Source organism: Thunnus albacares, chromosome 9 (assembly GCF_914725855.1).
Source record: "Thunnus albacares chromosome 9, fThuAlb1.1, whole genome shotgun sequence".
Taxonomy (NCBI): Eukaryota; Metazoa; Chordata; class Actinopteri; order Scombriformes; family Scombridae; genus Thunnus; species Thunnus albacares.
This window is the reverse complement of record NC_058114.1, coordinates 4157531-4170794: the sequence shown is the minus strand read 5'-3', so window position 1 is coordinate 4170794 and position 13264 is coordinate 4157531. Positions and strand designations below refer to the sequence as shown.

The window sequence follows — 13264 nt, the reverse complement described above, 5'->3', positions numbered from 1 at the left end:
ATAGCACATACTGTATAATGTAGCATATTTTTGCCTCTTCCTTATTTGACAAATCAATGTAGAGAAAAGGAAAAACACTGGAGAAGGAGAAATCACTGGCCTGGTGGTGTAAAGAGCTAAGTGACAAACTGTTGCCTGTGTTTTTGTTCTCTGACCTTGAAGGAGTGCAGCTGTATCCGAGCCCAACTTTTATCCCCTGAACGAAGCGCCTCCGCTCACAGCCAAGTGTAAAGAACATCTAAATACTCCTTATATCCAGCGCCGGCCGTCCTCCAGTCTTTCCGACCCCTCTCCCTCCCTTCCCTCCCCCCCCCCCCCCCCACCTTCTTCATTCATGATGCTCGCGTTCCTCCCGACGGGCTTGTACATCACCTCCTTGTCTCTCACTCAGTGGCTAAAACAGAAGTCGAGGGCCCGGTGTCCGACCGGCTGACCGGGGTCCATCAATCACTGGCCCAAAAGAATCAGCAGCATGATGGATGTGTAACACGCTGGCATCTGCAACCAGAACCTGGTTTAAATCTACACCACCGAGCCACCTCTGCTCCCCCGTGTGTGTGTGTGTGTGTGTGTGTGTGGTGACAGATAAACCGCAGACCCTTGCATGTGTCTCCATCTCGTCACTCATTATGAAACACAGTCAACATACATTAAGTCCACACGCCAGCTCTTCTGTCTCAATATTACTTTATTCTAATGCCAGAGTGTTGGCAGTCAAGACGCAGGCTACTTCTTGGTACAACGATTCTCAACAAAACAACAGTTTTTGAGGCTGATATTGATATTTAGAGTGTAAGAATATACGTATGTTATAAACTCCACCATTAATAACGGCCATGCCGAAGTATCAGCTGATCTCTAACACACAAATATACCTGCAAGTCCAATTATCTAAACATAGAAGTTGTATCTCCTTGAGAGGAAATAAGAGAAGAAGAGGAAAAAAGATGTTGAAATAGCTACGCTAATTACTTTTAATTTAATTACAAAAATTGCAAAAAAAAAAGTAAATAGAAATAGTTCACTAGACCTCATAAAGACCTCCACGTCATGGTCAGTAAAAAAAAAAAAAAAAAAAAAAAAAAAATCAACAACTCGATTAAAAAAACTGCTCTCAGAGCCATTCATAGCGTACTATTCTGTCCACATGTCTTTCCTCTCATGTCTTTCTTCTCTATCAGTCAGTCACAGTCTGTTGTGTGTTTGCTGCCCCCCCCCCCCCCGTCCCCCCCTCAGGGCTGCTTACTTGCTCCGGGGTCTTGATGTGTATCCTTCAGGGCAGAGGTTCACATCCCCTGTGGAATCTGCTGTTGCCCTTTAGGGATGCTCTCACTTAACCTTCAAGTGCCCCAGTCACACTTTGAAAAGGTTTTATGACACACACTCCCTCTGTATGCTTTTCACTCTCTCTCTCTCTCTCACACAAACACACACTTACACTCTCCTTTACCCCCACAAACAGATGCACATAGTATATAACGTATGTAATAATGGCAGTCCTTAAGTGGACAAAGCCCCGGGCTCTTCCTCTTGATGCTTCTAATGGGATTTGCTGATTGACAGCCATAGTCAGTCCCTTTGACCCGACACAACACTGTGTGTGTGTGTGTGTGTGACACACACGTCATGGGACACACATGAAATGTTTGTGGCAAATCACAACCTGACGGAGTCCCGATCACCGCTAAAGATTTTGTCAGCTCTCAGCGTTGGTGTCAGGGTCAAGGTTGAGTTCAGAGGAAATGTGTGTTTTCATCATGTCTTATTTACGTTATTGATGTTCTTTCTGGCTGCAGGAGCGTATGGCTGCTGTGGAAAAGCACACATAGAGGCTATTATCTTTTAATTATTCATCAAGGATGTTCTTAAGTCTCCTTGCATGCGATTCAAAATTTGGAAACATACTTAGTCATATATATAGTGCTCTTAACATTCATGGTTTTATCCTTTGATAACGATTATATTAATTTTTAAAATATCATCCTCCTGCAGATTATTTTTAAAATATGAATTTAAAATAATAATTTTTAGATATAGATACATAGATATACAATGTAATGCTTTAAGTTTTATGCTAATTACAAATTAAACAATGAGGAATAAGTTTAATCTAATCATTATTAAAACAGAATTAGGTGTCTCCACAGACAAAATCACAAACTTTTTTGGTATAATCCAAAACGTGTTTGAAAACTGTTGAATACTGTGAGTTGGTGCTGAATGTAAGGTCTGTTTGTAGTCTTGTTTACTTATTCTTTGTTCAAATAGTATTATAAATAAATTTTGATAATTTTGGATTATTTTATTTAGGCAAGGGAACCTTTAACTTTTAAGAACTTGGTAGAAACACATGTTTCTATTTCTCTAAATAAGTTAGTTAAGAAATATTGTTTTGGTATCTGCACCAAAACTCAGATTGTATTAATATCAAATGACACCCTGCATGCTGCACACTGGCTAAAATGTATTTATTATATTTTGTCTTCTTATATATTTGTATTGTGCCAACCTTGCTGTTCTTTTATACGTAGCGCTTAGCACAAACCTCATTTGTGTGCCCCCCCTCACCCGCTCATCCCGAGGTTCCCCGGGTCAGCTGGTATATGTTACAGCTGATGGCTCCACTGCGATGATGGACGAGGCCGGTAGCCCCCTTCCCCTTTTTCTTCCCCCACCGTCACCACCACCGCCACAGCCACCGCTCTCCCTCCCAAAACACACTCCTCCCTCTGAATACGCCTCTCTCTGCAAGGACATCAGCACCACACAGGCTGACAGGGTCTAGTGATGGCACGCACCGGGGGCCTCCTGTGTCAGTATGTGGTCCTACAGCAGCCATTAGCCTGTCAGTCCATGTCAGCCCAACTCTTCATCCCCATACACACTAATGGAGCCCCTGAGTATTCTTCTACAAACGCTGTAGCAGGTCCATCATATGGAAATACTTTCTTAAGAATAATACTGTTTATTCTCCGGCGTCTAACTTGCATCCGAGTGTTAATTCAGTAACGACACAGTACAGAAGTGAAGAACGATTGATTCATGTTAAGCCCGTCTGTCATCACACAGTAACCCAGGTTCTGTTTTTAGTCTGCAGGAATAAATCAACGTCATCTGCAATATCACTTTAACAAAGTGATATTGCAGAGTAGTACGTAAACAAGTACTGAATAATCCTTAAAACTCCACTACTCATTATTTTTAATCTTAAAATTGAATTAAATAACATCATCATGTGAAAGGTGTCAATTATAGTGATGAACCCATAAAGAATTATGTCAAAATCTGCAGCTCTACCGAGGTTTTTAGCCCCTTTTAGCTCATAGTTTTGGGGTTTTTTTTGGCACATTTACTGTATAGTTCAGTCATCAACACTCTTTCCATGTCTGCTGGATGTCTACATTAATGCTGCAACTAATGATTAGAGAGAATATTCATATTTAAGAAGCTGGAACAAGAGAATTTTAGCATTTTTTTCTTAAAGAATGACTCAAAATGATCTAAATAGGCTGATCATTGCTAATGTGTTGAACATAACAACTCTGTAAGGCAATCGTTTGTGAGAGCTGGGTGTCTGTCAGATTATTACGGGATTCTTCTGCTTCCTAGTGGCCAAAAAAGCTATAAATGCAGCTTTAATGACCCCATTTACAAATAGTACGCAAGATGTAAACCAGGATGAGAAGGTTTTTGGTTGATTGAAAAAAAAAAACAACAAAAAAAACAAAAAAAGCAACATACAAATTAAAAACGCAAGTCACAAGCACATCAGACATGGAGCTGGACATTTTATATGAAAAATAAACTGGTCTTTGCTCTCCGGTGGAAAAACGATGCGATGGTGTCACCGTTGCTTAACCCTCAAAATATCTTTAGCATTTCTTTGCTGCAGTTTCTTCTTACCTACGGGCTGATGTATACATTGACACTGATATATCTGTGATAAGCTAAACTGAGCTGATATTAATGTTGACAATTATTGACAAGTTTATTTCTTCTTGTAGTGTTAAATGTCAGCTGACAGGAGCTAATCTTGGATCACAGCTATGTTCTAGCGATGTAATTCTGACCTATTGGTTTATAGATACAACAGACTTTTTTTTTTACTTTAAAAGCACATCTATAAATGGATCCTAGACTATCATCTCTGAAAAACGCCTTTACACTAGAGATGGTTTTAGCATCAAGGAGTGGTATTTGGAATTGTAAGAACATTTTATAATCTAGAGGCGCATTCCTCCAACCCCCTAAAACAAGGCATTAAATTCGTTCACATGCAACATCTCCTCCAAACTCACATTCTCGGCGTACTCCAGGAGTACATGATATACTGTGATGAGTTACAGGATGCAGTATTTTTAAGACCATGGAATGCAGTTCTCTGTTGGCAGGGTGGGCCATCAAACTATGTTGACATCTCCGGGTAGTCTGTCAGAAGGTATCACTAGGTGTCAAACACGAAGAGATCTTATTATCATAACCGCTCTGGCTTACAGAGGGTTATTAAATTGTGGTAACTCCCTTGTTAAGTCTGATGTTAGCATGGCATCGCTGTCTACTGTAAGAGCGCCAGAGCAGTGGGAGTCAGAAGATGAGCCCCAGGGGACGGGAACATGGGATTGCAGGGGGAACAGGCTGTCAATAATAAGATTTATTATCCATCGGGTCGTCCCAGGGAGGGGGCAGACAGAGACCGCTGTTCCCTGGAATTAGCCGTCAGATATGGAGGGGGGGGGGGGATCCCTAAGAGGATGGAGGAAGGGAGGTGCTGTGCAGCACTGGCCTGTCAGTAGCCCCAGTCAGAGGCCTGAGAGCATGGAAGTATGAAAGCTCTGAGGTGGCAGACAACTTTACTCAAAGTCTAGTCCGCGTCGCTTAGACGAGGCTCAGTCATCTTAAGGATGGGACTCTAGTTCAACGCTACCAGATCCACTTATGTGATGTTACGTCTGCCTCTTTACGTTCATAAAGCAGGATCTACATCAGTGATGTGTCACAAGTTTTGAGTGGATTCCTCATGTGGACTCACAGAAGAGGATCAGACCTGTTATATCACTGAGAGGATAAACGAGGAAAAAAAAACTTAGATTTTGTTTTGAAGGGTTGTTAAAATTACATTTAGTGGTATCTAGTCATTCAGGTTTTCCTAGTTTTATTTGCCTTTATTTTGAAATGTCTTCTGCATCCACCGCAATACAATGGAGGTGAATGGAATTTCATTTGAAAACAGTATTGAAAGTACAATTCCAAATTATTATAACTCAAATGAAAAAAACATGTCCCACTCATTTGGCGGCCTAGGCAACTGCCTATGTAGCCTATGCCACGGGCCGCCCCTGTATGTATGACACTACATCTAGTCTCTGGCACGCAGAAAGTGGAAGGGCGATTTTCTTTGACAGCCAGCAGCTCCTGAGAAGGCCTTATCAAATTTTGCCTTCACCCCCACCACCACTCTAGTTTCTTACCTTCCAAAGAAGAATGTCCCAAGTCCTCCTGAGCACACTGCACAAAACAGCAGAGATTGGTGATCGTGAGGACAAGAAGCCATCATCCTAGATTACAACCACAACAAAGGAGGCGTAGACAACTTGGACAAGGTGATTGGAACAGCAGCAGGGGGATGACTGCCTGCTGGCCCCTGGTCATCTTCCATAACATCATTGATGTGTCCTCATACAACGCTTTCATGATATGGAAGAAGATCAACCTGGATGCCTGATAAGCGGAACAAGAGGAGGGTGTTCCTGAACCTCCCCTGCACAGCAGCCTCTGCAGCTCTTGTGAAAGCTGTTCAGGGGGCTGAATCTTGTCCTGATCCACCTGAGGCTGCAGCTGTAAAACAAATACTATGTGCTGCAGATGTGAGAAATACATCTGCAAAGTCACTGCACACACACACACCTGCATATTGTCCTACATGTGCTAATTAGGGTTGATTGACTTAAGTTCTTCACCTTTTTCATTTTGTATCTATTATCCTATTTTATTCTAATTTTTGTTGTTAATTAATATAGGAGAAGACTAGTATTTCGTAGTTGAATTCTTCATTGTACAGTATATAAGAATATATCACTATGTTGCCAAAAAGGTTCAAGACTGTTAAACTAAATGCATTCAGAACTACTTTCTGCACATTTATGCTGCTTTCTCAGGCTATACAAGTGCTATCACTTGCTAAAAAAAAATTGTTTAGACCCATGCAGCATCTTTAGCAACAATGATAATAATAAACCTCTACTTTAGTAAAGAAAACAATTATGACAGGTGTGCTGTAATAAAAAGTAGTGTCCACTGTTTGAATGTAGTCTTTCTGTTGCACTGTGAAGAGGGAAAACCCAGATATTCACAAAGTTTGTGATGAATGACAAGTTGTTTCTTCATACAAAATAGATTTGGGGTTTAAAATTTTATTAAGCTGCTTTATTTTAGGGGTTTAGTGAAGGCGGGTAATTTTTGACTCTTAGGACAAGAGGAGTATACAGACTGTTAAGACTACACAAAGGTTAAACCTGATAATCTAAACTACTTCATGTGTCTGTACAAATGTCTGTAGTCCGTCATTGCGCAGGAAAACTGTGCACTCACAACTACGGTCAAAGTTGAACCATGCTACAGTTACAAACTGAAAGTGTCTGCTCCTTGACTGCCTGCAACAGCAGCAGAGTCTCAGCACAGAGAGCAGAGTGAGACGTCTGTCCTCCCTCCTGCTCTCTGCTGTAAACACACGTAGCCGTTAGCGAGCAGCTGCTCTCACGTCTCCCCGGGTCTCAGTGATTGGTGAGTTGCTCCGGTAGCTGCAGCCTCACCGCCACACAAACACTCTCTCTCTCTGTCTCTCGACTGCACACTCACTATGCACTGAGCTATTCCTTAAAAGGAGCTACACTACTAAGAGTTTCCCGGGCACAACACACAGATTGACTCATGTTTCAGAACAGCACTGCACAGAGTCTCCCAAGTGCTATTGATTTCCAAATGAATGGATATTTTTTCGGCATTGATTAAATATTTTTTTTTGATCTGGCAGGGGTTACCATTGTACAGTTATACAGGAAACACTACAAGTTGTGTATTTCCTTTGTAAAATGTAATTCTGATGAAAACTATCTAACTAACTGTGGATTATCCAGAGTAAGAATTTTCTCTCCCAGTAACAGTTCTGATACCTTAACTCAGGGTATCTTCAAGTACCGATCTGAAGCTCTTTTTACCAAAATTATTAAAAAGACCCCTCATCTGTGAGCATCATTAACAAACTTCCATTCACCTCTGTTGATTTGAGTTGAGACTGAAATCTTGGAGATGGAGATTTGACAAAACCTGAGCAAATAAACCCAAAACTATCTGCACGGATAAGATTCTTCCAGAGTTAGAACATACGTTGAACCGACCCTTACATGTGGCTCTGTGCCTGGAAGGCTGGCTACTCGCAGAAGGAGCGATGAGTGCAGCGCGCGGCGACTAGAGTAGATTATCTGCGGATTCATAGCGGCGAGTCAGCGAGAGATGGATGGACGGCGTGTGAGCTGCATGCGTTTGCAAACGGTGTCTTCACAGTGCAGGGCGCCGCTTCACTCACTCCCCCCCCACCCCCCCCACCCCCTCCACGTTGCAAGGCAGGCCACTGTCAAAGGTCTATTAAGGGAAGATTGAGACCCCAGGTGTATATGTGTGAGTAAGTGTGTGTGTTTGTGTGTGAGTGTGTGTGCTCACATACTCATTGGTCATGGTCCTATAGTGGAAGATTGAGACCCCATTGCTCCCAGAGCCACTCAACCAACACAACCTGCAGTGGTTTACAATCAGAGCAACATCGTCCATCCATCCCACTGCTGACACACACACACACACACACACACACACACACCAACAGCACAGCTCACTATAGATATCATTAAACAGTAGCCAAGGTGGAACAGCTGTGTGACAGCGTCATGGACACAGCGGATGACATGATGTTTGGAACAAGAGTTTCGAGGCAGATTGAGGTGCGGGTTAGCGATGTCGGGGGGTGTGGGGGGAGGCAGCGGGTTTACGAGGTTGCAGGGTGGTAGTCGTGGCAGCACCTTTGACAAGACCTATTTGTCATCTGCCAGGACTCCCAAATAACTCTGACTGCAATACGGATGAATTGTGGAAGAAAAAGTGACTATAAGCCAGGCAACTAATCCTGTACAAACCCACCCTCCTCCACCCATCTACTCTCTATAGCTCTCTCTCTCTCTCATTCTGTCTCTTTTTCCCCCCCCCGAGTCTCTCTTTCATAACCCACCACACATCCGTTACACCTACAGAACTAGAGCTGGCCGATACGCTTGAATTTAGTATCACAATATTAACAAGAATATAGATTTTGTGATATCAATATATGTCACCGTGTGACACTTGTAAATATTCCAAACCACATATAAAATATTAAAATTGATGTTCAGTGCGCTGAAGCGTGTTTTACTCTTCTTTCAGAAGTTGCTTTATTCCATCAGACAAAACTTAAAAACTGATTTTGTTAGTCTGAAATAGCCGTTCGCTCCAATTTATCGCTACTTTGATCTTATTTTGATAGTTTTGCTTGTAACTTCTTCAGCTCTTATAATATTTTGCTTGCTAAAGTAATTTCTGAGATCTAGTCAGTCAATCAGACCAGCCTGCAGTTAAACCAGATGATCTAAAACCACTTTATTTGGAGCTAAAACTGAAAGTGAGCGCACCTAAAATGTTAAACTGATAATGTTGTGAGTGCACAGTAAGAAAGTTTAATGTGGACAACACAAGAATTGTACAATAATAACACAATATGATCATATCACCATTAAATGATAAATAAGGGAGAATACAAGATGAGGTGCCCTGAGAAATTACAAACAAGGCAGAGGCAACAAACGCCATGATGTAAAGCAGCGAGCATTTCTCTCCACAGAGTCCATTATTTTTGTATATCTCGACACCCCAGAGTGTAATATTACGCCGTTGCCGTTTACTAACCCATATTTCAAATTTTGTTTTAGTAAGAGTTATCACCTACTAACATAGCATCAAGCAAACTTCTTGTTATTCTTCTTCTTATTATTATTATGGTTACCATAATTAACATTTGAAGGGTTGCATTTATACACACATCACGTAGGTGCAAGGCTGTTAAAATACTGCACCAAGAGGAAAACAGTATTGCCATCGTATTTACTACAAAGCCACAATTTTTATTCAAATGAATATTTCAATCTAAGTCGGATATTCGTCAGGTCAAAACTTCCACTCATTGAGTTTGTCACTCTGGGTTGGTTGGATGTTGAACCACACATGTCACCATAGAGCCTGCCAGCCTGTTGGTGTGTGTGTGTGTTAATATATATGGGTGTGGGAATAATTTTGACCTGACAAAAATCCCAAATTGGATGGAAATGACACTGGTTAAACTGGATTTTTGTTTCAGGTGTTCTGTTGTACAGTTATAACGGATACCTGCCAGACAGCAGAGCAGTGTAGCACACAAACAGCCCGATGTTTTTGTGTCCTAAACATGTAGTCAGTATTTCCGAAAGCCCCCTGCAGTCATTTGTTCAACAGTAAATGTTTGTCTGAGATGGATTCTCCAGCTGATCCAGAGCTGCATCCCAGTTGACAAATGAATCCAGCGCCTGGGGGGGGAGGAAGAGTGAGTGAGGGCGGGGGGGGGGGGGCGGAGGCGGAGAGTAGATGGTGGATTGTGTAGAAGTGGAAATCGAATCATTTTATTGTTTGTCACCGCAGCCTTCTTGGTCACGGTTTGTTATTGGACGCTAATTAAAACGGCAACAATCCTGACAATTGGCAATTAAAGACTTGTGAGAGAGGTGATGGGAAATGAGCTCCTCACCGGGTGTATAAACTCATTTGTTATCCCTCTCTCACACCTCTCTTCACTCTTGTCTTTTCTTTACTCATTAGGAAGACAGAGTGCTGTCACTGACCACCGCAGTGAATGATTGGTGGACGAGGGGGGGGGGGGGGGGGAGCCGGAGCGCAGATAATGACATGCAAGAGATTTTTTTTTTTTTTTTTTTAAGTTGCTGGAATAATTTAAATGAATACAGCAAGCGACTGATTCATGTTGCTTTTCAGGAAGTAGTAGTGGCAAGTTTTACTTTATTCATAAATTAATTTATTAATTTAAGGCTTTTTACAAATGTAATTTTCCAGAAAGAGCTTTAAATCCATGCCAGATAATTCATTTTTTTACAACTTTGATTTTTTTTCAGTATGTTTTGACATTGTTTCTATCAGTAATCCAAACTTAAAGGTGCATTGTGTAGAATTTAGTGGCATCTAATGGAATATAATATTCATAAATATGTTTTAATTAGTATATAATCACCTGAAAATGAGAATCATTGTGTTTTTGTTACCTTAGAATGAGCCCTTTATATCTATAGAGGGAGTAAGTCCTCTTCCACGGAGGCCGCCATGTTTCTACAGTAGCCTAGAGCAGACAAACCAAACACTGGCTCTAGAGAGAAGGCCTTTTGCGTTTTTTTGGCGGCCATCGTAGATTCTCCTACACACTTGGATTGGGGGGGGGGGGGGGTCGGTTTGTTGCAATCTGCAACCTCACCGCTTTAATTCAATCAGATGAGACTAATTAAAATAAGGGCTTAAAAGAAATTGATTTACTTGTGTGGAAAAGCCAAAGAGATATGTGAGGAGTCTTGGCAGTAACACCGTTGTGACATCATTATTTTTTACGGATGAAGTCACCATGAGCTGTGCAGGAATATCCCTCCTGATTGAGTGTAGACACTGGTGGTGCTGGTGGTGGTGGTGGTGAAGGAGTTGGAACATCTGGATGGAGGTGATCTGCAGCAGGATTTGGATGAGCTCACTGGAGGGACAGCTGGTTCTGGGGAAACTGGAGGTGAATGAGGTGAAGGTGGTGGACGAGCAGTTCTGACATTTAAAGGGGTCAAAACTCCAGCAACACTTTTAATATAAAGAACAACTTTATTATGAGAACTATTTGTTATGAGATCTCATGATAAAGTTGTTCTTTATAATAGAAGTGTTGTTGGAGTTTTGACTTATTTCGTTCTCCGAGGACCTTTGAAATAGGTGACGTTGTGCCAGAAATCCCTGCTCTATAGATTTTAAGTTTGACAGAAACGAAATGATTGGCTCACAGAGGTCACTGCGAAATCTGATGGGTAAAGTGGAAAGTATGAACAGCTTTATTCAGCTGACTGAGTTGGATTTCTCTAAATTCTAGTTTTCCTGTGCAAATGGATGAACTATTACTGACATTTCAGATGTTTTTAGTGTCTGATCATTCCACTTCTTGTGTTTCTTGCACTGTCGGACTTGTTTTTAGAGAAGTCATTGTGTTCCCAGATCTTAACATTTGATTTGTTGAGTACAATCTAATTATTACTCACAGAGATGATGAGAAAAAACTATAAAAATAAAACACAAGTTGTAATTTTTTTACATTTCCCTTTACATACCATAGAGAGGCTCCTGCTCCATGTAGTCTTTGATCTTATAACCGGTGTAGTAAACTGGTGTGAACAAGGACTTAACATGATCCACAATGCAAATTAAATCCTTTGCGCGAGTGTGTGGGCCAGGCCTCCATAAAACAACATGATGGATACACAGTCGGATAAATAAATAAATAAATAAAAACACTTTTTCTATTCTGATCTTTCTACTCTTACGCTTCTGGTACTGATGGATCTGTGAAACGATATAACGAATGAGACTTAAAGGGGTGAGAGAGAGAGAGAGAGAGGGAGGCAGGAGGGATGAAGGCAGCGAGGAAAGAGACAGAGGATATGATTTATTAGGCTCATAAAAATTCTGCCTTTGTTATTCCCTCTCATTTTTATATGTGAAGCTTATTAAAGAGCACACCTGCCAGAATCCTCGGACAAACTTGTGTATCTGTGTGTGTGTGTGTTGTACGCATTCAAAATGATGTGTATACTGTATGTGCAAGTGTTCACGCACCGACTGGATGTTTAACTCCTGCTCCTGTGTCTCAGTGGGATCAGATTTTCTTATTCATCATCTGTCATTCAACTTTGCTTCCCCCCTCTGCCTCCCTCCCAAGGTCCCGCCGCTTCCTCCCACCGTAGCCCCGCCTCCCAGCGGGTGTTCAGGACCCGCTACAAGATGGTGACCCGGCCGGGCTCCGGCGTGGCACACACCCTCCATTACAACCCCGCCCTCTCCTGGAGAGCCAAGAGGATCCAGTCTGCCAGGTGATCTCCGTTAAACAAAAAAGACAAATATACACACGTGCACACCTCCTGCAGGTTTTAATGTGTCTCAACGGCTAATATCCTTCAGTGCAGAGCAGCGCCGTGTCTTTTATGTCACCGTCATGTGTAGCATGTGAGTGGAAGAGGTCGGGAATTTATGATGCTCATTTTTACACAGTAGATAACCCAGAGAATAAACCATTTACACCAGTGTGCTCCTCACATTAATTTACACCAGCAGGAATGGCTTCTCACCCCGGACAGACGCAAAGAGAGAGAGAAAGAGAGAGAGAGGGAGGGAAGGCTGGGCCCTTTTCTTAATGCCATTATAACCCCCCCGCCCCCCTTCACCTCCCTTCATTTATCTAACTTCCATCCCCTCTGTCTCTGCACTCCATCCTTCTATCATTCTCACTTTAATCCACCAGTAAGACTTAAAACTTGCAGCTGCAACTTAAGATTCTTTTTTCAATCTCTCCGTATTTTTTATTAACCTTTTAGTCTATTAAATGTCAGGAAATAGTGAAAAATGTGTATCACACTTACCTAGAACACAAAGTGACGTCTTAAAATACCCAATAACAATAACCAGGACATTCAACTGACAATGATGCAAAACAGAGAAAAGAGATTTTTGCTACTAAATGTCTAAAACGACTAATTGAAGACTTTTTGTTCCATTTAGTTTCTACAGGTCAATTATATGTTTCTAGTATATAAACACAGGAATTTGCCAATCTGACAACTGAGGTAAACATAAAACATACAAGTTTAACACATATCTAGAATATATATTTAGTGTGTATGATGTGACATGGTGTGGTGATGAGGTCGTCTCTGAGGGTAGTGAGTTAATTAATGATTACGAGGAGGTCGCTATTAGGTGACGGCAGGGTTGGAACACTTTTTTTTGTCCATCTGCCGCTGTGGTTGATTCCAAAATCTATCAGCCACTCGGTTTTCTTACCAACTACTTCCTTGTTTTAACCAGCAGTGTTTAACTGCATGTGAAAAATAATGAAACAAGATCT

General features: G+C 41.6%; 1 protein-coding gene across 1 annotated transcript in view; it reads left to right on the top strand.

The window, feature by feature from the left end:
* The window catches only part of zc3h3 (zinc finger CCCH-type containing 3), a 69733-nt gene that overhangs the window by 23990 nt on the left and 32479 nt on the right, over positions 1-13264 (top strand). Inside the window, exon 4 of the mRNA XM_044361095.1 lies at positions 12083-12233. Coding sequence (XP_044217030.1) covers positions 12083-12233 — 151 coding nt within the window. The remainder of the gene's footprint in view (positions 1-12082; positions 12234-13264) is intronic.